The sequence below is a fragment of the Panthera tigris genome, chromosome C1 (assembly GCF_018350195.1).
Source record: "Panthera tigris isolate Pti1 chromosome C1, P.tigris_Pti1_mat1.1, whole genome shotgun sequence".
Taxonomy (NCBI): Eukaryota; Metazoa; Chordata; class Mammalia; order Carnivora; family Felidae; genus Panthera; species Panthera tigris.
Window position 1 is genome coordinate 3,901,150 of NC_056667.1, and position 23,087 is coordinate 3,924,236.

The following is a 23,087-nucleotide window of genomic DNA, read 5'->3' on the forward strand; positions in this document are numbered from 1 at the left end:
GTCAGCATAGAGCCCCATGCGGGGCTCAGACTCACTGACGGTGAGACCATAACCTGAGCCAGACTCAGACGCCCAACCGACTGAGCCACCCAGGTGCCCCCAGGATGACTATTTAGTGATGGTTCCTCCCATCTTAGCCTTGCTCTCTCCCTGTCTGTACTGAACCCCTGTCCCCCCCTTGTCACCCCGCTCCTTCCACCCCGCATCCCATTCAGTCTTTCTACTGCAAAATTTGTGGATTGTGACATACTTAATCCTCATGGAGGACGGGGCCCAAAGAGTCTACAGGTGCCACGGTGCCTGCGAGCAGAGAACGTGTGTGTGGATATCGTTTCCCTTGATGAGGCTTGCGAGCAAACAAATAGGGCGCTCCTGGGGTGGGCTCCCCTAGCAAAATCACACCAGCGTTTGCTTCCATGACGGATGTGCTCCTGCCCCTTCCGGGAGACAGCCCCGAACCTGGTTTTACCTTGCGAGCACCTCCGGGGAGCGCTGTGACGTGGCGCCTTCGCTGCGGGGGCCCGGGCTCCCTGCATGCTCTCTTGCCTCTGTTTGCATCCGGAGTCCCCGCTTTGAGTTCTCACGCCTGGAATGTGGCTTCGCCAGTGCTTGTCTTGGGGCCGCGCGGGGCAGGGGAGGGCGGCTTAGCCAGAGTCCCCGGCCCGTGCAGAGTCAAGGGCTGACAGTGTCGTGCCAGGAGGCGTTTACACCCAGGGGCCCCGGCCCCAGGCGCCGAGACCCGTTCTGGCCGCTCTAGTTGGAGGAGGTGTCTCTGCGGCACCCCTGCCCCGGGGCCGGCGTCCCGCGGGGCGCCGGGGCAGGGCAGCGGCACCTTCGCTAACTCACGGCCACTCGGCGTTTCCCGTGTGGACAGCGGCGGCTGCCGGGCCGGGCGGTGCCATGTTGTCCATGACGTACAGCGAGAGCCTGAGGAGCGTGAGCAGCAGGTGTCACTCGGACTGGGCCCTGCACCCCGTGCGCCGGACCGACACGCTGGAGCTGCAGCGGCTGCGGGAGGTGCGGGCGGCGGCCCAGGCCAGGAACATGGAGAGCTTCCTCCGCATGCACGGCCTCTCCCTGGACGGCTGCACCGCCCAGCGCACGGGCATGAAGTACCGGTAAGGGCCGGGCTGGGGCGGGGCGGGAAGGACCCTGCACAAGGCCGGAGCTGCAGCCCGGGAGACGGGGATCGAGCGTGACATTATCGGATGTCGGGGTAACTAGTTTGTGTGTGAAAAGTCCAACCCGGGGCGCCCGGGGGGCCCAGTCGGTGAAGCGTCCGACTTCGGCTCAGGTCACGATCGCGGTTCGTGGGGTCGAGCCCCGCGTCGGGCTCTGTGCTGACAGCTCGGAGCCTGGAGCCGGCTTCGGATTCTGTGTCTCCCTCTCTCTCTGCCCCTCCCTCGCTCTCCCTCTCTCTCAAAAATAAATTAACCCCCCCAAAAATTTTTTAAAGTCCAGCCATACCGAAATGTACGAAGAAGAAAACGAAAGTCTTTTCTCCAAAGGGTAGTCCTGCCCTCGAAGATAAGCGCTGTTACCGGTTTGATTTATCCTCTGTGGGAGAACGTGGTTTCCTGAAAACGCTTTGCAGCAGGGGTTAGAGGCATCGTTTCATTTTTCTTGAGGCACCACTGGGACAAATTAATCATGAGGGGTTGGCTAGACATGAATTAACGAGAACGTCTCTGGTCATCTCTAACAACAAATTCATCCTGGTATCAGAATCCCAGGCTGGGTCCTGGGGGCAAAGATGTGCTCCCCCGCCCCCCATCTGACCTTAAGCTGGGCTGTCCTCGTGGGAAGCGGCTTTCAACAGGCAGCCTCTGAATTAGCACCTACGCTTGCGTCCAGGGCAAAGGCTGTGGCTTCATGTCCCTTGTGTTCTCCGGGTGATAGGCACGTCAGGCTCACTCTCCTTGGAACTTCAGAAGGACGTTCCCTTTAGCTGGCTCATCTTTGAATTCAGCATCTGGGGCAGAACTCCGGCGGCCGGCCCACTTTCTCCTGTGAAAGCCTCGGAGAAACAGCCAAAGAACCCCAGAGCTGGTGTTTGCATTCATACCTTACGTATATGCAGCTTTGTTCCTTTGTTAAATTTGAATTTCAAATAAACGTTTCCTTTTTTTAGTATAAGTATATCCCACACAATATCTGGGTCATACTTATGCTAAAACGTTGTTTATCTGAAGTTCAGACTGAACTGGGTGTCCCGTGGCTGATCTGGCAGCCCTAGACCCTTGGCTTCCATCTAACACAGGCCTCCCGAGGTTTTTCTGGCTGTTCTGTGGGGAGGAGAGTAGAGACCTGTTGCTTAACATTTTGTCCTGTGGACAGTGTGTCTGGACCTTTGGTTCATTGTTTGAACGCGTGGTTGCCATTTAAAGAAACAAAACACTTCTTCTCGGAGTCCATTAGATGGCAGAATTCATAAGGTTTTGTATTCTGAATCCAGCTGTGTGGGAGGGACAAAGCGTCAGCTACTTTGGCCCCAGTAAGTCCTAATTCTAATGGAAATTTCTCAAGACTGAGAAATGGGGGGCAGGGAGGGGCACTGGCCGTTAATATTTGTCCTTAATTCAAGAGATGTTTGTTAAGGGTCTGTTAGCTCCAGGCAGCCGGCCAGAAGCCACACAAACAAGATGGACAGGGTCCCCACCCTCACAGTGAGTCCTCATGTGGGGAAGCAGAGAAAAAAGCAAGCCACCACCCAAGGGCGTGAGAGAGGCCAGGCACAGCCCAGACCTTAACCATCTGAAAGGGAGACATTTGAAGATGTGGGCTAGAACCTTCCAGGCCAAGGAGACAGGGGGACATCTGAGGAGCAAAGAGAAGGCCCGGGTGGCTGGGCCAGAGCAAGGAAGGTAGAGGGCAGTAGGGTGAGGTGGGGCGGCTGGAGCTCGGCCTCCTCCCCTGGGAAGACCCCAGCCCCCTCCACTGTGGATACAGTTTATGATGGCGGTTGCAATGGAGTGCATCACGTCCCCAAAATTTCATGTCCACCCTGAACCTCAGAATGTGACCTTGTTTGCCAATAGGGCCATTGCCGATGTGATCAGTTAAGATGAGGCCCTACTGGGGGGGCCTGGGTGGCTCAGTCGGTTAAACGTCTGGCTCTTGGTTTCAGCTTGGGTCATGATCTCACAGTTCGTGGGTTCAAGACCCACGCCGGGTGCTGTGCTGACAGCTGTGGAGCCTGCTTGGGATTCTCTGTCTCCCTCTCTCTCTCTGCCTCTCCCTCGCTCACTCTCTCTCTGTCAAAATAAATAAATAAACATTAAAAAAAGAAAAAAAGACAAGGCCCAGCTGGAATAGGGTGGGCCCTAACTCCGAAGACAGGCGTCCTTATAAGAATATCATGTGAAGACACACAGGGAAGAAGCCACGTGGTGGTGGAGGCAGAGAGTAGAGTGTCGTGGCCACGAACCTGGGAATGCCTGCAGCCACCAGAAGCTGGATGAGGCCGGGAGCGTGGTCCCCTGGAGCCTCTGGAGGGAGACGGCCCTGCCCACATCTGGCTCTCAGACGTCTGGCCTTCAGAACTGGGAGAGAATCCATTTCTGTTCTTTGAATCCCCGTTTGTGGTGCTCTGTTATGGGAGCCCCGGGACACTAACATGGGTGGGTATGGGGACAAGGACAAATCTTATTTGCCTGACCCCCGCCCCAGCCACCGGAAAATCTGGGCCACATCTGAAATGTGGGGAACTAACCAGGGAGCTAAGTACCCAGGGAAAACTCGCTTCCCAAGTTGCAGAGGAGACCAGAAAACCACCGTGTCTTTAGCAGTTGATGGGCCAAAGGCTGTCACACCCACGCGGCCCTTTCTTTATCTGGCGGATTTGATCTTGCTGCATCCAGGGGGGTTGCAGTTATCTGGAAACAGGGGCCTCCACAACTAACACCAGCAGTTATTAAAGATCCCAGATAAATGCCGTTCCACAGTTAACGTCCCCACCAGCAGTAGGGCTGCGACTCTGTTAAACTCGGTCTTAAATATTAATGTAAAAAAGATAATGCCTTCAGATAAGCAAGGGGACAGCTGTGCCCCAGGCCCGGGCGTTTTATCTGCTGAACCGAGCCTGCAGCTTGGGAAAAGCCTTCGTGTTAACTTCCTCCGCTTTTTAGCTTTCCTCAACTCTTGTGATTAAAAAAAAAAAAAAAAAAAAGCATCGAATTTTTAAATCCGCACAGTGCACGTGTAAGCTCCCCTCCCCACACCCACCTGGTGGTAGCAACGGGAGGGTCCAGAGATGTGGCCTCAGAGATGTGGCGCCGGGAATGAACCCCAAATCCCCCCAGACCCACGCGGTCCCTTGCCTGCTCTGATTTCAGCTTAGACCCCTCTCCCTCCCGCTCAGGAGGCTCCTTCCTTCTGTATCTCGAAGGTGCTAAGCTCCGTCCATCCTCAGGGCCCTTGCACATTCTCGTCCCCCAGATCTTCTCACAGCTGGCTCCCTCCCGTCAGTCACATCTTGGTCCTTTGGGAGACTTCCCCGAGTGCCTCGTCTAATGACATCCTCGCAGGCGGTCCTCGAGTGCACTGTCCTGTCCCGTGGTCATCCTCACATCCCCCTGCTGTCCCTCTTATCTGCACTCCCTAAGAGCAGGGCTTTTGTCTGTTCCCAGCACCTAGAACATCCGGAGCCTCGATGGTATTGAATGCTGCTGGCCTTAACCCCCTTTCTAGAATATTCCCCTGTAAGATGTGTCTCCTTCCTGCTGCTTCCTCGACCACGGTTCTGGAGGCTGGGTCTGCGTCTCTGTTGCAGCCCAGATGTGGAGGGGGGTGGGGGGGGAGCCCTGGGCAGTGAAGCTTGGTCATCAGCCCCTGGCACACCTGCGTGTTCAGACCCTAGACCATGGGCTCTTGCCACGAGTCAGTACTTGTCACCAGGCACTATTTGATTTGTGGTCGGGTTCCCGGAGCGGATTCTACGTAGCTGCTCAGTTATTCCTAGGAGATCCCTTGCAGGTGGGCCATCAGAGAGGGCTTCCTGAAAGAGCTGAGAATCCAGGTGTGCCTCAGAGGGCAGGTGTGCAGGACAGGTGTGATTCAGAGGACCCGGGGGGGTGGGGGGGGGGAGGAGAGGCAGGAGAAAAAGAGCAGAGGCCAGAGAGGGATGACTTGTGGACCAATCTCAGAAGCTAAGTGGGGGACAAGTCCACCTTGAAAAATGTCCTATACTGCGTTCCTGCATCTGCCACAATGAAATACCACTAATGGTGGCCTAAAACAACATTCTCTCACAGCTCTAGAGGCCAAAAGTCTGAAATCCAGGTGTGGGCAGGACCCCATGCCCTCTGAGGGCCCCAGGAGACGACCCCTCCCTGCCTCGTCCAGCTTCTGGTGGCTGCCAGTGTCCCCTGTGTCCCTTGGCTTACAGACGCTCCGGTCTCTGCCTCCATCTTCAAGTGGCTATTGCCCGTCTGTGTGTATCTGCCCATCTCCTCACAAGGACACCAGGCATTGGATTTAGGGCCCACGCTGCTCTGGGACAACCTCACCTTTACCTGACTACTTCTACAAAGTCCCTACTTCCAAATAAGGTCACAGATACAGGAGTCAGGACCTCAGCATGTTTTGGGGGACGCATTCCCACCCACAACAGGTCCCAAGGGCTAAGTCAACTCCTTGAGCCTACTGAGGCCCGGGGGAGTGTCCCGGGAGGAATCCGGGCTCCCCGCAGGTACCTTTGTGACCTTGGATGAGTCACCTGGCCTCTCTGTGTCTCAGTTCCCAGTCTAGAGAGTGGAGACCACAGGCATTCCTCACGGAATCGTCTGGAGGACTGCATTAGGCAGTAACATCACTGAGAGCTCCAGGCTTGGCTGCGGGTGGGAGAGAAACTCTGGTCCTGGGGATGTGGCTCCCCTGTCCTGTGCGGACAAGAAGCAGATGTGGAAGGGAGGGAAGGGAAAGAGGAGGGAGGAGGCGAGACCAGCCGGTCTTAGGGAAGAGCCGCTCCGGCATGACCAGGAGCTGGGAGGATGGCTGGCGTGGGTGACTTGTGGGTCTCTGTGGAGGGCCGACCCGGCCACGGGGTCGGCATAGCAGCCACCGCCCCCGCCACGGAATAGGAAGGGCCGCGGCGGGCCTAACACCTCCGCCAGTGGATTGTGCTGTAACCAGCTGACAGCACAGCCCACCTGGCCTCGGGAATCAGGGGCCTAGCTGTTAGCAGTCCAGACCCCCAGGCCTCCACCCCGAGGTCTGAGGGGATCCACCCCTCTCGTTGGACAAGGATGGGGACCAGGATGCTTGGTTCTGTATTGTCCACCTAGAAAGGCAGGGTCAGCACAGCCCGATCCAATCCACAGACAGCACCAGGCAGCCCCCTGGGACTGCCCCCCAGCCCTCACCCTTTAATCCAGGGCTCTGAGAGCGGGAGCCGCTCCATGGGAGGGGCCCTGCTCACCCTGCTCACCTCCCACCCTGCCACCCCTGTGAATGAGGGCGGAGCCAGCGTCTGCCTTCCTTGCTTGACCCCTCTGTGCCTCAGTTTCCCCGGGTGTGGCAGGGTGCGGTGGGAGTTCAGCTACACAAAAAGGGCTTGGCAGGACCGCTCAGTGAGCACCGTTTCATTGATAGTGCGGTGGCCATTGTTGGTGCCTCGGAGGTGCTCCTGGCGATGAGGCAGGAAACGTACCAGAAACACTTACTCAGGGCTTGAACAACCGCTTTGTACACGCATCAACTAAGAAGCAAAAGGAGCTGATTGGAAGCCACTTAGCCCTTTTCCCCTTCTGGTGACTGGGGTATGAGGTCCTGAAGGAAGCCCCCAAGGGGTCTTCGGCTCTTACCTGCCAGACGACACCTCCTCCAGGAAGGTCACTGGTCTGCCACCTTTTGCTCTTAGAAACTTCAGGGGCCAAGGACCTCCCATCCCACTGCCCCACTGCAGCAGCCCCCAACTCGTCAGCATCCCCCCCACCTCCTTGGTCAAGAAGTCACCTTTGGGTGCAAAACACCCTCCATTTGGCACGGTCCGGGCAGCCTCGCAGGTACAGGGGAAGCACCTGGGCCTCTACAGGACGCAGCCGCTCGTCCTCACTGAGTGACTATTGCAGTCTGCGCTTTTATTTTATTTATTTTTATTTTTTCAATGTTTATTTCTTTTTGAGACAGAGCAGGAGCAGGAGAGGGGCAGAGAGAGAGGGAGACACAGAATCTGAAGCAGGCTCCAGGCTGTCAGCACAGAGTCCAACACGGGGCTCGAACCCATAAACTGGGAGATCATGACCTGAACCGAAGTCAGATGCTTAACCGGCTGAGCCACCCAGGCGCCCCAGCCGTCTGGGCTTTTAAAAGCCATCTTTAAAACTTTTGCTCCAGACCTCGAGGCCTCCGTGGGCCTCACTCTGCATGGGGAGAGTGCCCATCACCTCCCCACTGAGAGGCTGTCACCATTTTGGAGGAACAGCCTGCCTGGGCCCCAGCTTTCCTGTCTCTCCATGAGCTCCCGGGGCAGGTGGGGCACAGGGTGGATCCCAGGTGGCTGAGCCAGAAGCTTCTATTCTCAGAAGCTCTCTATAGTGGCATTCTGTGGATGAAGAGGAGAGCTTTGAGTTGGGGTGGCCCTGCCTCTAATCACAGCAGGAGCTAGCTGCCTTGTTTTCAGAACAGCAGGTACCACAGGGGCAGAAAAAGCACCACAAAAACGGTTCTGTATCCAAATCCACCAGCCATACTGACGCTTCTGCTCAAAGCCCATTTCAAGTCGAGCAACGCAGGTCTGGAATTCACCCTCTTGACCTAAACACGTTCGAAAGGAGCAGCCCTTTGGGGCTGACATTTAACCAAGGCAAATTCTGGTCAAGGGTTTAAGCTTCCAGCTTTTCCCCTCTTGCCTAATTCTTGCAACCTCCTAGGAGTATTGCAAGTCGTGACCCCTGTTTGGGGCAAGTGGAAAGTTACAGATTCTGGCCAGCCTTTAAAAACCTACCTGCTCCGCCTGGCAGTTCTCTGCTGAGGACAGCACCTGTTTGCCCTGGGTTTCCCCAGGGGAGTGCTGAGGTCAAATATTCATCGTTTCTATGACACACTACAATGGGATGGAGTGAGGGCTGGGACTCTATCACAAGGCCCTGCTCAGGAGTCCTGCTGACGTCTGGAAGGAGTGCGTCTTGCAGAGAGGAACCGGCAAGTGGTTCCCAGCCCCCTGATGTGTCGCTGGGTAGAGCGTCGTTGGCACTTGGAGAAGGAAAGGGTTACATGTGCTTAGGGAGCTGGCTTCTCTGAGGTGATATCAGAGGGCGAGGAGGACTTCAAAGGCAGACAAACAGGAAGGATGCTCTCACGGGAGCAAGAGTGAGACTGAGGCCCAGAGACTTTTGAGGCAGGTGGCATTTTGGGGGGCAACAGCTTTATGGGGATATAATTCATATACCATACATATGTTTAAAGTATACAGTTCAGGGGGCGTCTGGGTGGCTCAGTCGGTTAAGCATCTGACTCTTGGTTTCAGCTCAGGTCATGATCTGACGGTTTGTGAGTTTGAGCCCCGAATCAGGCTCTGCACTGACCGTGTGGAGCCTGCTTCGATTCTCTCTCCCCCTCTCTCTGCCCTCCCCTTCAGTCTCTCTCTCTCTTTCTCAAAATAAGTAAACTTTTAAAAAATAACAATAAAGTATACGGTTCAGTGATTTTAGTATATTCCTAGAGTTGTGGAAAACTCACCACAATCAACTTTAGAACATCTTAAGCACCCCAAAAAGAAACACTATACCCACATTAACTATCACTCCCCAATTCCCAATTCCCGCCCCCTAGCTCCTGGCAACCACTAAGCTACTTTCTGAGACAGAAAGCTATGTCTCAGATTTCTATGATAGCTGTGAATTTGCCTATTCTGAACATTTCATATAAATGGAATCATATACTGTGTGGCCTTTGTGACTGGCTTATCTCACTCAGCATAATGTTTTCAAGGTTCATCCATGTTGTAGCATATACCGGTGCTTTATTCCTTTGTATGGCTGAATAACATTCTGTTGTATTGGCAGGCAGACCATATTGTGTTTATCAGTTCATCAGTGGATGAACATGTTGGTTATTTCCACTTTGGGGCAATGATGAATAATGCTGCTATGGACATTTGTGTTCAAGTGTTTGTGTGGGCATATGTTTTCGGTTCTCTGAGCACATACCTAGGAGTGGAATTGCTGAGTTGCATGGTGGAGCAGATGATATTTTACCCACTGTGGTGACTAAGTCATTGTGATTCTCACTTAACTTGGTGCTGCCTAAAGCACACCATCTGAGGCACCTCTGAGGAATGGTAAGATGCCAGATCTGATAGTTTTCCAGAGCGCAGAGAGATGAAATATATAAGGAAGAAAGGAGTAGAGGGTTTCCACATCCCCTAGACCAGGTACACAGCACAACCAGAAGCTCTTGATGAAACACAGCTTCCCAAGCCCAGCCCAAAAGCTGCTGATTCAGTAGATCGGGGGGGACCCAGGCATCTGTATTTGTAACAAGCTCCCCTCCCGGGAGGAGCAGAGGCAGGCTTTGCCCCTGCAGCCTCTTTGGCAGGCCTGTGGGCTCCCTGAAGGCCAGGGCCCCGCTCGTGGAGGGGCTCGGCACTACAGGTTGCCCTTTGATCTTCTCAGGCCCTGCCCACTCGAGAGGCTCAGGGAGGGCCAAGCAGGCCTGTGGCTTATGTGGGCAGGTAAGAGACTAAGGCAGAGCTGGGCCTCTGGGTCCTGAGGGCCCCCTGCTGGCCTGTGTAAGTGGTGTCTGTGACCTGCCAGGGCTGCCTTGGCAAAGGCCCCAGCTCCATCCCTGGTCCAGGTATCACCCTCAGGGTGTGTCTCCTGCTGCTGTGTCAGGCCTGTGGCCCTGAGGGTGTCAAAAGGGGTACAGTGACCAGTGCAGAGGTGGAGGTAGAGTCTTGCACATGGGCCTGTACCAACTGCCACCTCCAAAAAGCCCTTCCTTCGGGGCGCTCAGGTGGCTCAGTCGGTTGAGGGTCTGACTCTTGATTTCAGCTCAGGTCATGATCCCAGGGTCTTGGGGTCAAGCCCGACATTAGGCACTCTGCTGAGTGTGAAGTCTGCTCGAGATTCTCTCTCTCTGTCTGCCTCTGCCCCTCTCCCCCACTCATGCTCTCTCTCTCTCTCTCTCTCTCTAAAATAAAAAATAAATTTTTAAAAAATGTACAAAAAGCCCTTCCTTCCTGCTGAGGATCCTGGGAGTACATGCCATTTGTGATCTGACCGTGTTCTGTGTTCTGCATTGGACACTGAGAACACTGAGGCCCGGGGACGAGGTCTCTTGCCCGAGGATGCCCAGCTCAGGAGCAGGGAGGCCAGACAGGAGCAAGGTTTTATTCTTAACCTCTGTGTCAAAAAGGCAGGGCCGGGGCTGAGAGCGAGTTCAGACACCATCCATCGTGAACATCTTTAGGCGGATTCATCTTTGGACAGTCAGCTGGTTGGGAAGGGCCCTGTGGGTCCAAGCCGGGAGAGACAGAGAGGCTTCTCAGGCCACGTCTCTCATTTTGTCAGTGGAGGCCCAGAGAGGGCAGTCCCCTTGCCTGCGATCACACAGCAAATTAACAGCAGAGCCTGAACTAGACCCCGATCACCTGTCTCCCATCTAGCTCTTTCTCTGCCCCTTCCTGCATGGCAAGAAAGACCCCAAAAGGTAGCTTTGGCCAGGGCTCACCTCACAGGGTGAAGGTGGCATGTTTGGGGTCAGAGGGCAAAGCCAGTCCCTCCTGCCATGGGGGGGGGGAGGAAATCTCCTTGGGTTTCAGGAAACCCCATGAGCTTTGTTCCAGGAGGAGAGCCTTGCTCCCAAGTCCATCCTGAACCCATGAGTGTGGGAAAGAAGGCTGGGGTCATGGGGACGGGTGTCCTCATTCACTCATGCATTCACGCATACATTCCAGAAGCATTTACTGAGTGTCTGCTCTGCTGTGAGCTAAGAACTGTGGAGTGCCAGAACTTCTCAGGTCTCTGGCCCCACGACCCCCAGGCTTCTCTCCTCGGGTCGTCTAGACGGAGAGGTCTTTTCTCCACATTTCGGGTGATTCTCCTTCTCCTCGTGCTGGCGGAAGCCCCACTTTGTGGGGCAAGAACCAGAGGCAGCTGGGGGGGGTGGGGGCACGGCTGGCTGCCTGTCCCCGTCCCGGCCCAGCGGCTGTCAGCCTGGAGCAGCCAGGGCCAGCCTCCCGGGGATCGGCCAGGGCGGGCGGCGGAGCATCCGCGTCATTAATAATGAATCGCTAGATGCCTCCTGCGCTTCCCACCGGTCACCTAATTTACTTGGCGGGGGCGCCCGACGGCCCGTGGTGTGCAGAGCCAGGAGTTGGACTCTGGGAAGCCTGGGGAAACAGCTGCTCCCCTGAACCCCCCCCCTCGCCCCCGGCAGCCCCCAGGCCACCACCCTGACGGGAGGCGCCCTCCCTTCTCCCCTCTCCCCTGGAGGAGGGCGATGTCACGCGGAGGTCGGGAGTAACCTGCAGCCCAGCCCTGCCGGACACCGCCGGCCTGGGGACTCTGGCAGCCAGAGCCAGACCAGGGTGAGTGCAGGGGAAGGACCAGTAGAGCCGAGAAGGCTGTGAGCGGAGAAAAAATGGCACCGCCCCCACCTGGATTTCCGAGTTCCCTCTGATAAGGTCTTTCCTCGCATGCTTCTGGACATCCGATTCCCTTCTCTCGGACACCGCACAGGATTTTTCTCTCGCTGCCTTGGGAAATCCTCGCTTCCGGAAGGAGCGCCTCGCAGCTTCCTGGCTTTCTGGGATAAAGCCTTGTCCTGGGAACAGGAGGACTTCTAGGGGCAGTTGACTGCAGAGCCCAGAAGGAGGGGGACGCAGCCAGGAGCTGGGCCCCAGCCTTGGCATGCAGGTGTCTTTTGTGTGCTCAGAGCACAGCCTCAAGGGCCGGGGCCCCGAGGAGCGGCTGGGCCGGCCGGCTGCCAGCAGCCCCAGCCTGGGCTCCCGTGGCCGCTTCCGCGCCGTGGCCATGGTGGCCCGGAGCCTGGGACACCTGTCAATGCAGAGCCTCCCGTGTGCCGGTGACGCCAGCGTGAAGCAGCCAGGGATGAAATATAGGTACGGGCTCCGGGGTGGCTTCTCAGGGTCGAGGCTGCCTCCCCCACCACCCCCATCAGGGAGAGCCGGGGAAATCTGCAATCCATTGTCAGATTTGGACACTCTGCGTGCTGAGAGGTGGCGGAGGGGGGCGGGGGGAAGAGCTCCTAGCACTGGGTGGACTGGGTGAGAAACAACATCGAGGCTTGGCTCACGTTCAGCCCCAAATTTCTTTCTTCACCACCACAGGGCTAAGATGTATGATGGTTTCTCTTCCTTCTGCCCGTTTGTTTCCTTTGTTGGGGGGTGGGGGCAGTGGGTGGTGGTAACAGTAGCCAAACCATCCATGTGATGGTTTCCAAGACTCAGGGATGCTTTCTCTTCCTGGGGACCACCGCCAACACCGGCCAGAGGGCCTCCTGCCCTCCATGCCCTCCCCTAGGTGGTCTTTGCGGTTAGGCCCTCATGACAAGCGTTGGTTTGATATTCAGGGACCATTGAGTGAACCATGTGATGAAATTCATCTTCCAGACCCCAGGCCGGGGTCCTCCACAGGCAGGACCACCACTCGGCAGGGCACAGAGCGGCATCTGGACCCTCCTGCTGGTGGCTTAGCCCAGATTGCACTGTGTACGTCTGCCTGGGCTCAGTCCGCCGGTACGTGGAAAGGGTGCAGAGCATGAGCGTCAGGGGCAGGGACCTTCCTCCCCCTCCTTGGATGTCACCCCTTGTCCCACCCTGGGCCTTGCTCAGATGCTGGGCACATGCACCCAGGTGGAAGAGGAGAGTCCCCGCTTTGTACCAAGGACCCCTGGGGTCAGGGTCGGAGGGCACCTTGCTTGGCAGTCTGGCCTTTCTTACTATGAGTGTTTCTGTATGTCCACCCTTAGGCCTTTCTAGAATGATGTTCCTGGGAGATGATGTTACAGCAAACAATCTGCTGCGGCTGGACCCAAAGAGTCACGTAGGCTCAAAAAGAGCCACAGAAGATTCTAGTTGTATTTGAGGAGAGTGTCTGGGTGTCTAGCTGGTGGTGCTGACAACTTGAAAAGTAATGAGAGATTCACTCCTAACACCTGAGATGTTTAGCTTGAACCTCCCCCAAAACCAATGCCTGAAGTCAGACCTCGCGTGAAAGAACCGTGTGGAGTTCCCTGCCTCCTGGAGATGAATTTTGGAGTAACTCTGATTTCTTTTGTGCCTCTGCCTGTATCCCTTCCTTCCCTGGGTCCTTGGGGGTGTTTGATATTCTTTTATGAGCCTTTGGTGTAAAAAGGCTTGTGTTCCCAGCCTCTAAGCTTGAGGAGGACAATCCAGATTGGAATTCTCCAGTCTTGGAGCCCTGCCGGCTTATCTCTTTTTGTTAAGTTGGGATCAAAAGCTAAGAGTAAACAGACTATATGTTTCAAGCTAGGTACCTGTTATCGGCTGATACTTTTAAGTCAGTCCCGGGATCATTAAAGGAGTTAATATGAGGGAGATCATTTCTTAAAATGTACAGTGCTGTGTAAATGGAAAATATGGCTATTCACATGATTTCCCTCCTAAGATCCTGTGGTCGATTAAGGAGTAAATCTCAAAGAGCCTGGTTGCTCAGGATTACCGCGTGTGCATAGGTATGTGTGTGTGCATATCTGTGTGAGTACACACGTGGGCACATGTATGCATATATTTGCACATGCGTGTGTGGGTGCATTTGTGTGTTCAGGTATGACACATGCTGGAGGCAGGGAGGGCGAGACGGATGATAAGGGGGTTTGCAGTCTAAGAGGCTGGATTCAGATCCCAGCCCCAGCACTTCCTAATTATGGGACCCCCCCCCCCCCATCCGTCCTTACATGTGGCCTGGTGAGCTTTTCTGGACTACAGTGTGGGGGGAGGAAGGCGGGTTCTACCTCTAAAGGAAACGTAGTTGCCTAGAAGCTGAAGTGGGAGCCAGAGTCCAAACCATTGGGTACCGACTCTTGGTGAGCACAGGGCACCTGCCTTACAGGTAGATACCTGCCCCTCCTGGGGTTGCTGCATAGTGACTGTCCCAGCACCACGGCTTGGGTGCAGATGAGGGCTGCAGGGGGCCTGGTTATTTGCCCCCAACTCCGATCACCTTAGGAAGCTGGCCAGAGGTGGGGGAGGCCTCCAGCCACACCCTTTGGTGCTGAGGGAACAAAAGGTGGGTGGCCAGAGCCGCCAGCCACATTCTTGCCGGAGGGCCCAAGAGGGGCTCCGTGGTGGGAGAGGCGTGATACCAAGCCCTGTGAGTAAGCGGCGGGGCCTGGCCTCAGGACCTGGGCTTCCCACCCCCCAGTTTCCCAACAAGCAGCCCTGAGACGCTGCGAATGTCAGCTGCAGTCTAAGGACGAAGGCCCAGAAACCCAGGCCTGTTCTTAGGGAGCCTGGAGTCTGTGAGCGCGGCAGACCTGTGAACAGGTAATCACACACAGCCTCCCTCCTCCGTACGACAGCTGATCAGAAAGTGGCCTGGTCCCCAGCCCCGGTCCAGCTGAGGCTGAGATGTCTGGGGCTCCCCCCCCCCCCCCGTCGCGGAGCAGTCATGTTTGTAAAGCTTTTCGCCCGGAGGTACCCTGTCCCTTCTCATCCCTTCTCCCGAGGCCTGGCAGCGATGGCAGAACTAATACCATCATTTTATCAGGGAGACAACTTGAGCGGGGTAATTGCAGCATCACGCGGTGTCCTAGTTTCATTCGATTATTCCTGTGGGCAGTGGGTGGAAAAGCAGCTGGAGAGCCTGGGTCGGAGGCGAGGAGCCCCTTCTGGTGGGCGAGTTTGAGCCACAGACCCAGGTGGACACAGCCAGGCGTTCTGTACCCTCATCTGCCTGTTGCTAACGCTGCTCGTCTCCCTGAACGCGCAGCCCGTTCAGGCATTTGGTTCCATGCTGGTAAAAGGGAACTCCGAGAGGACGTACCTAACGCTTAGCCTTCCTCAGAGCCTGGCCAGGAAATTGCTTCCCACGGTCACAGGTGGGAGCCGGTTTTGCAGAGTCGGGAGCTCAGCCCCCCTTCCAGCACCTGGATTTATTGAGAGCAGGTGCCCAGGGCCCTGTGAACCGCTCCCCCCCCCCCCCCCCGCTGCCTGCCGGGCATTGCTAACGGGGTTCTGGGGGTTTTCGTGTCCTTGCACATTTCCAGGGAAGGGGTCTGTAGCCTTTATCGGCTTCTCAAAGGGGCCTGTGACCTCCCAACAGTTAAGAACCACTGATCAGAGTCCTCTATCGTTTTTGCCTCGTTACCAGACTGCTTTTAAGCAATGCTCTGATTTCTCGCCACGGGTCCCTTCTAACTAGCATGGGGAAAATTGCACCGTTAAATCGGCCCGGCCTGATGCGTGGTCTATAGGCGATGTGCTTTGCCTTTCTTTCTTTTTTTTTTTTAATTACTTTTTAATTCCAGTTTATTTACAGACAACAAAACAAAAATTACCTTCCTGCCTAGCAAGCAACAGCAATTCACACACGGTTTAAAGAATGTAAGAAAACTCTCAAGTCACGTCTTTTGACCACTCAGCCCTTGGATTTCATGCATACTCTATTTTAAATTTCTCATGGCAGATCTGAAGTTAAATCAAGTATTTTCCCACAGGCTTCTGGAAATGTGGTAACACTGTGTAAGGCTAAGGTATACCACATAAAGATCTGACGTGTGTGGGTGCACTATGAAAGGGTCACCACGATACGTATGGCGACTGTCCCTCACCTCACACATCGTGCCTTCCTTGAGAGCAGCCAGAGATGCCAGGGGCTCTGGGTCAGAACATACGAGACATGCTGAGGGCACCCTCAGGTTATTTCACTGATTTCTAAGGGGAAAAAAAAAAACTACTTGACTGGTCCATTGCTTCTCACGTGAGGAAAAAAGGCCTCTGTGTTCTGTCCCCTGTCTCTTGGAAGTGGGACACATGCAGAGTCCGTGTTCTGTGACTCTGTGCCCCGGGGGAACACGTGTTATCTCGTGTCATCCTCTCGGCCGGCCCTGTGAGCCCATTCTACAGAGGGGCACACTGAGGCATCACGAGGTTACATCGCACACCCAAAGACGCATAGCCAGGGTTTGAGCTCTGGCTTCAGAGCCTCTGCTCCCTCTGCCCCCCTCCCTGAAAGAGAAACCAGCTGCTGTTCTGTTCTGTACTTTATTTAGGGAAAATCCCAGCCCTCCCTGCAGGAACTGTGGGCTGGCAGCCGGGCTGCTTTTAATGGGAAATTTGAACAGAAGCCTGCGTATTCCAGAACTACTTTAAATTTGGAGACACGTGAAACTGTTTTCAAACCGCTTACAAGTTTATTATACCCCCCCTCCCCACCCCCCACAACCACCTGTGGATCTTGGGACCAGGAAACCGAAGCTTCAGAGGGCCCGAGGGGGCCAGGTTTGGGGGGAGAAACTGAGGACACAGCATCCACTAAAGTTGGAAGTGGGGTACCCCCAGGGAAAAGCTGGGGCCCTCTGGGACGGAGGCTGGGGTTCACCCTCTGGGTCTGTCACAACTCTCTGACTTCCCGGTGCCTGGCCGGGTGTTGCACCCGGGGACCGGTCCCAGGACTGAGATGCCGGCAGTGGGGTCCCCCTGAGGGTAGTGGACTCCGACCCTGCCCTGGCCAACTTCCCCATCTGGGCAGCTCGCATCCTGTGTCCCCCGTAAATGCAGACAGGGTCATGCCATCGTGGTGGGGAGCATGCTCTTGGAGCTGACCGCCTGGGTGGACTCCTGGCTTCGCCGCTTCCTGGGCGGGTCCGGCATGCTCTCAGGTCAAGTGGGAATATTGGGGAAAGGAAGGTGCCTGACCCACAGAGCCGTGGAGGATCCTCGACGAGTTGCTGCCCCCGCAGGCCCCCAGCCGGCCTGTGCCGGGACAGATGGGCATCCAGTCCTCAGCAGAGCACTGCCACGCCTACATCAGCCTTGTTTCGCCCGTGAAACAAGACACTGTCCACTCCGCCAGCCTCTCTCTGGGGCGCTCTCCAGGCCCCACCATGGGCACCAGCAAGGCCCAGCCCGTGGCCGAACTGTGGTGTGTGTGTGGCAGGGGCGGGGGCAGGGGGGCGGGAAGTGGACGGTTGGCTCTTGACCCCCAGGGGGCAGGTGAGCTACAGTAGGACTCTCTCCAAAGGACCCGTGGCCTTCAGAGCCTCAAAAGATGCATTGACTAGGGTGGGGGGCTCAAGGAATACGGCACTGGGAATAGGGGGGGCCTGCGCCTGGCTGCCAGGTCCCGTGCCACTCCTGAGAACTCACACCAAGTTTGTTTTCCAGGAACCTGGGCAAGTCGGGCCTGCGGGTCTCCTGCCTGGGGCTCGGTGAGTGTGGGGCCCCCTTGGTCCAGTGCCCCCCAAGGGAGCAGGGGCTTTGGGGGGGGACTCAAGGGGCCACTCCTGGGGGTAAGGGTAGGGAGCCAGGATGGGGGGGCGCTGGTGAGGCTGTTGCCATGGCAACCAGGAGGTGGGGGTGTCCTAGGGGAGAGAGGGGGGAGACGAGGCAAGTTATCAGGGCCCTGTGCCCACACAGCCCCCTGCCTCGCGCCAGAATATTAGAGAAGCACGCTGGCCCCAGGTGTGTCTGGAGACCATCTTCGTTCCTCACGTGGCAGAGTCCTCATAAAGGGCAGGTGGATTTTTTGCCCGGATGTGAGTTCTGCTCCCAGAATACACTGTCCCTCCCCCTCCATGGAACACACAGTATGCTTCCGCCACACCCCTCCACACACATACACGTGTATGCCGTCCAGCAAGAGTGCGGGCGTGGCTGTCAGACGTAGCCTGTTTTCCGGGAGACACCCCCCATCCTGCTCCGTGTGGCTGGTCACCAGAATGGGAGCCGCATCAGCGTGAGCCCCAACGAGCAGCTCAAAGATCTGCGCCCCGCTGCCTGCTCCAGGCACGTCCTGTCCCCCAGGTTGGTGGCCCCAAGAGAGGAAGACTTGCCCTGAAGGCCAGGTGTCCACACGTGCCGAGGACATGCTCACCGCAGAGCAGAGGGGCACGGTGGCCTGTGGCTGCCCCCCCCCCAGGCCCTGCAGCCTGAGGACTGAGCACTCTGGGGGAGGTCCAAGCTCCCTGGGGAGGCTCTCTGACTTGAGCCTGTGTGTCTCCTTCCAGGAACATGGGTGACCTTCGGAGGCCAGATCACCGATGAGGTAAGACGGGGCTCCCTCGGCCCCCAGGTCCCAGCAAGGGCTGCCCACGCCGGGCACGTGGTAAAGTCCACCACATGAACCACTGGGCCTGTGCTCACAGTGGCCACCGCAGCCTCCCTCTTCCTGTTCTTCAAGGGTGCCTTGACCCTTTGGGTAGCGGGAACGGTGAGGTGAGCCACGGCAGTATCGAACGATCTTGTGCCTGTGCTTAGCAGCTGGGTGCCTTGGGGCGTCCATGAGTCTCCTAAAGGCACAGGAACTGCGGCTTCTCACCTGCACACCTGTTCCACCACTAGCCAGGAAAATTCAGGGAGCGCATGCTTTCCAAATTACAAAGCCCGATGGATTTCTAAGCTGCTCCGACAGAGAACACCCACGCAGATCTGGAACTTCAGTAAGTATCCGTGGAGGGCATTCCGAATGCGGATTCAGCAAACTTGACTGCAAGCTGAGGACTCTGAGTGGCTCCCCATTCTACCGAGCTCCTAACTGCGTTTCCCGGAGCTGCCATCGAAGGTACTTGCTGGGGCTTCTGGCTTCCCACTGCCACGCAGCGTCTGCCGTGGAGAGGCGGGTGCACCCCGGGCTGCTGTGCACGTCGGGCCAGTGAGTGAATATCCTGGAAATGAGAACAGTGGCATTTGCTTAGAGAGTCCTGGACATCTGCACAAGAAGCTGTCCTCATGTCTGCCCTACGTACTCTCAGAAAGGTCACGTTTAAAAATTGATCAGTGAGTTCATCTGAGACCGTGTTAGCCGTGATTGCTCTGTTCGTTTTCAAAGGAGAAGCTTTGCTTCCGTCAAAATCGAAATGTATTTAACTTGTGCTTTTGTTCCGTTTTGGTTTTGTGGCAGTCGCTGGTCCTCGAAGTCCCTTGCCCTTGCTTTGGGGGTTCTGGCTCTGGACTATCTCAGGGTAAAGTGAGGGGTTTTTAAGGTGCAGGGAATTGTTTCGCCTTCAGCTACCAGATTGGTTCAGAGCACTTGGAATATAAAGTCGGAGCCCCGGAGCCCATGTGGTTCACCCTAAGGAAGTAGTGGGTGACTCACCTGTTTCCCTTTTGACGTGGAGGGAAGGACTTATTTTCCCCCACGTGTGACGTCTTTGTGAGAAAGATACAGGGAAGTGGCGAAATCATAACCATCCAGTTAGGTGACGTCTTCACCAACAGATACACTGCGCCCTGAGTATCGATTAACGATCCAGTGGCGGCCTCGCTGGTTCTGGCCTCCGCCGCGTCTCCGTCCTGTATATAGTGACACGTGTGAAGATACCAGAAGTCGTTTCCAGGTGACACAAAGCTGGGAGGACAGCAGACACAATAGATGACAGATTTGGGGTTCTAAAAGGTCCTGGCAGGCGAAAGTGATTGAGCGAGGGAGCAAGCAGAATTTTCGTATTAAATCCTACATTTAGTGTCCAACAAGATCAATACGTCAAGGATGAGGGGCCCACCTCGCCGCGGTTCAGATGAATGGCCGGGTTTTATTCTCTAGCCGGCTGGCTTCCTGCCCAGACCAGGGTGGCCACGGGCCACTGCGCATTCCAGACGGGTGCCCCACCTGGAGCACGGTGTGTCCAGAGGAAGGTGCTTGCCCTGCCAAAGAATCCAGAAACGGGGTCCTGTTTTTAGAGCTCCCTTTTGTACACAAGACGCCGTGATGCCGGGGAGATACAGAAACAAGGAGCCGGTGGATTTTCTGTGGCAAAGTGGTGTTCCCCGGCAGGACTCCGCAAACGGCAGTGAGCAGCATGGCCCTCGGGCCAACTCTGGCCCCCAGCCCAGTTTTGGTTCTTTTTTTTTTTTCTTTTAACTAAGTATATGAAACATAAGATTTGCCATTTGCATCATTTTTATTGTGGTTAAGTATGCATAATATAAAATTTACCACGTTAACCGTTTATAAGCATACAGTTCGGGGGCATTAAGTACATTCCCTTTGCCGTGCAACCATCACCACTGTCTATTTCCAGAATTTTGCATCGCCCTAAACAAAACTCTGGAACCATGAGGGAATAATCCCCCAGCCCCTAGGGAGCCTCTATTCTACTATCTCTATGAATTCCACAACCAGGTGTTTATAAATAAAGTTTTATTGACTGGCGGCCACGCCCACTCATTTACATATTGTAATGGCCACTTTCCCAGAACCCCACCGCCCACAAAGACTGCAGTCTTTACTCTCTGGTTCGTCCCAGAAAAGGTCTGCCGTTCCCGGCCTTCTGGGTTCACAGCAGCTCGCTGCAGATGTCTGTGGGGCTGTGGCCCCGGGGAGCCTGGCAGAGTGTTAGTAAAGCTCTGATCATGTGGCCTGGTGTGGGGGCCGCCCTGGTCAGAGTCAGGTTTCCAACCTCTAGTCTGGTGCCCTTCCTGTGACCTGACACGGCTGCTCAGGCGAAAAACTCCTCTTCAGAGCATGCGTTCAAAGCGGCCCGGGCATTAAAAATCTAATAAGGATAGTAGCTACAATCTTTACATTTATTTATTTTTTTAACTTGTTTAATGTTTATTTTTGAGAGAGAAAGAGAGCGTGAGCAGGGGAGGGGCTGAGAGAGAGGGAGACACAGAATCCAAAGCAGGCTCCAGGCTCCGAGCTGTCCGCACAGAGCCCGACACGGGGCTCGAACCCTCGAACTGTGAGATCATGACCGGAGCCGAAGTTGGACGCTCAACCGACTGAGCCGCCCAGGCACCCCTAAACTTGACATTTATCATGACACTCCATCCTCCATCGACCCAGGGAGGTAGTGTTAGCCCTATTTCGAGGACACAGAGCTCCAGAGACACGTCAGGTGCCCGAGGTCTACCTGGAGAATCCTGGAGGGGGGCCAAGGTCTGGGATGGGATGGGTTCCTGGTCCCCCGAGTAGGAGCGGAAGGGAGGAGGCCCACGTGTCTCCTAAAGTTCCTCCTGCCATTAGTTTCTGATGTTGGAAATAGCCACTCACAAAATAGAGGCCCCATCACATAAAGTAGGACAACGCCCACAGAGGGGAAGTCTTCAGAAGTCACGTTTTGAAGAATGACGGGAACAGGCCCAGAGAGAGTGCGTGGATAACAGCACCTGCAGCGGTCTGTGTGTTAGAGCCGTAGTTCTGCAGGGAAAAAGCATATATTCACATAGAAAAACCCGAAGAGGAATTATACCAAAATCCTAGCATTGACAAAAATAAAAAGCCCAGCCCTGAAAATTCCCGGGCCCTCATTCTCTTTCTCACCGTCCTGGTGTGGTTAGGATCGTGTTTATGTCTTTCTGCTAACCGACAGGTGAAATGGGACAGGTGTCCTCTGAGTCAGAGCCTGCTAATCTTCCGTGCATGGCGGCCAGGGCCTGGTTTGTGCGAATTTGCCCGGCTTCCGTCCTCCGTGGGGGTGGGATCTAGGCGTGTTCACAGCACTCGTGCTCTAGCTCAGTGAACAGGAGGAGGTCTCCCTGGCACAGGAAGGGAGGAGCAAGGAGTAGACAGGGGCAGTGAGGAGGTGGTGGGGGAGGGCGGTCTGGAGGCCTCCGGGGCCAGCTGAAGACGGTCTCCACCCAGCTCGTGCCTGGTGGGCACCCGCAGAGTGCCAGGTCCCTGTCATCGGCTGCTATCTTTCTGGGGAGGGGGACAGACCGTAAGCACATCTTATCTCTGAGGGCGAGATGTGTCCTGTGGCTGCATTAACGAATTACCACCAACTGCGTGGTTTTAGAACTACAGAAATTTCTTTTCTCACAGTCCTCTGTTTGTGACCACATCACTCCAGCCTCGGCCTCTGTGGTTACGTTCACGCTCCTCTGTGTCAGATCCTTCCTCTGCCTCCCTCCTACAAGGACACCTGTAGCATTCAGGGCCCACATGACAATCTGAGAGCATCGCCTATCTCAAGACCCTTAATGTAGTCACATCTACAGAGACCCTTTTTCCACCCAAAGGACCATTCACAGGCTCCAGGAGCTGTTATTTTAGTCAACCACAGAGAACAAGAAAGCAGAGAAAGGAGTTCTGGGATGTGGGCTCCCAATTTATGCAGGACGATCAGGAAAGCTGGAGTGAGAGTGAGCCATGTGGTGATTCAGAGAGAGAGCATTCCAGGCCAAGGGAACAGGACTGTCCCCAGCCTCCAAGAGGCCACAGGAGGAGCCTCAGGTCAAGAGATGGGATCAGAGGTGAGGGAGCAGATCTGGTGAGGACTTTGGCTTTGACCATCCATGGCAGAGAAGCCACTGGAGATTTTTGGACAGAGGAAATTTGACCTGACTTAACTCAAAAGGCTCACTCTGGCTGCTCCACTGAGGACAGCCAGTCCCTCCCGCCAGATGGTGGGGGCTGCTTTTCAAGTTGTAATGTATGCATGAACCTCCTGGAAATCCAGTTAAAATGCAGGTTCTGCTGTGACAGGTCTGGGCCAGAGCCTGGGATTCTGCATTTGCGATGCTGATGCTGCTGGTCTGTGGACCGCACTTTGCTCAGGTAGAGTGTTGGAGGCAAGGACAGAAGTGGAGAGAGTCAGGGGCTACCACAGAAACCCAGCCGAGGGCATTCTGGCTTGGACCAGATGGCTTCAGTGGAGGTGGGCAGGGGAGGTCCAATTTTAGATCAGCTTCAAGGGGGAGCTGGAAGGACCGGCCAAAGTTCTGATGCTGGAGTAAGAGAAAGCTGGGCAAGGAGGAGGCCCAGGTGTTGGACCTGCGCACAGGAAGGACAAGACACAGCAAGCTACCCTCCTTCTACCACCCCCCTCCACCTACTCTCCCCCTTCCTGCCTGACAAACTCCTAACCATCCTTCAAAGCCCAGCCGTGTAAATCCTGACCCACACTACGACATGGAGGAACCTTAAAGGCACCAAGCTAATGAGATAAGCCAGCCAGTCACAGAAAGACACGGTGAGACTCCACTCATATGGGGTAAC

The 23,087-nt window shown here is 55.6% G+C and overlaps 1 protein-coding gene across 6 annotated transcripts in view; it reads left to right on the forward strand.

Annotated features, from left to right (window-relative positions):
• KCNAB2 (potassium voltage-gated channel subfamily A regulatory beta subunit 2) overlaps window positions 1-23,087 on the forward strand; it is an 84,906-nt gene that overhangs the window by 42,127 nt on the left and 19,692 nt on the right. For 4 of the 6 annotated variants that reach the window (XM_042996984.1, XM_042996982.1, XM_042996985.1 and 1 more), the window contains 2 exons: window positions 17,312-17,355; window positions 18,154-18,191. In XM_042996984.1, coding sequence (XP_042852918.1) covers window positions 17,312-17,355; window positions 18,154-18,191 — 82 coding nt within the window. Of the gene's footprint in view, window positions 1-874; window positions 1,119-10,190; window positions 12,065-17,311; window positions 17,356-18,153; window positions 18,192-23,087 lie in introns of those variants that run through there. The other 2 variants (XM_042996987.1, XM_042996986.1) reach the window with 2 other exon arrangements.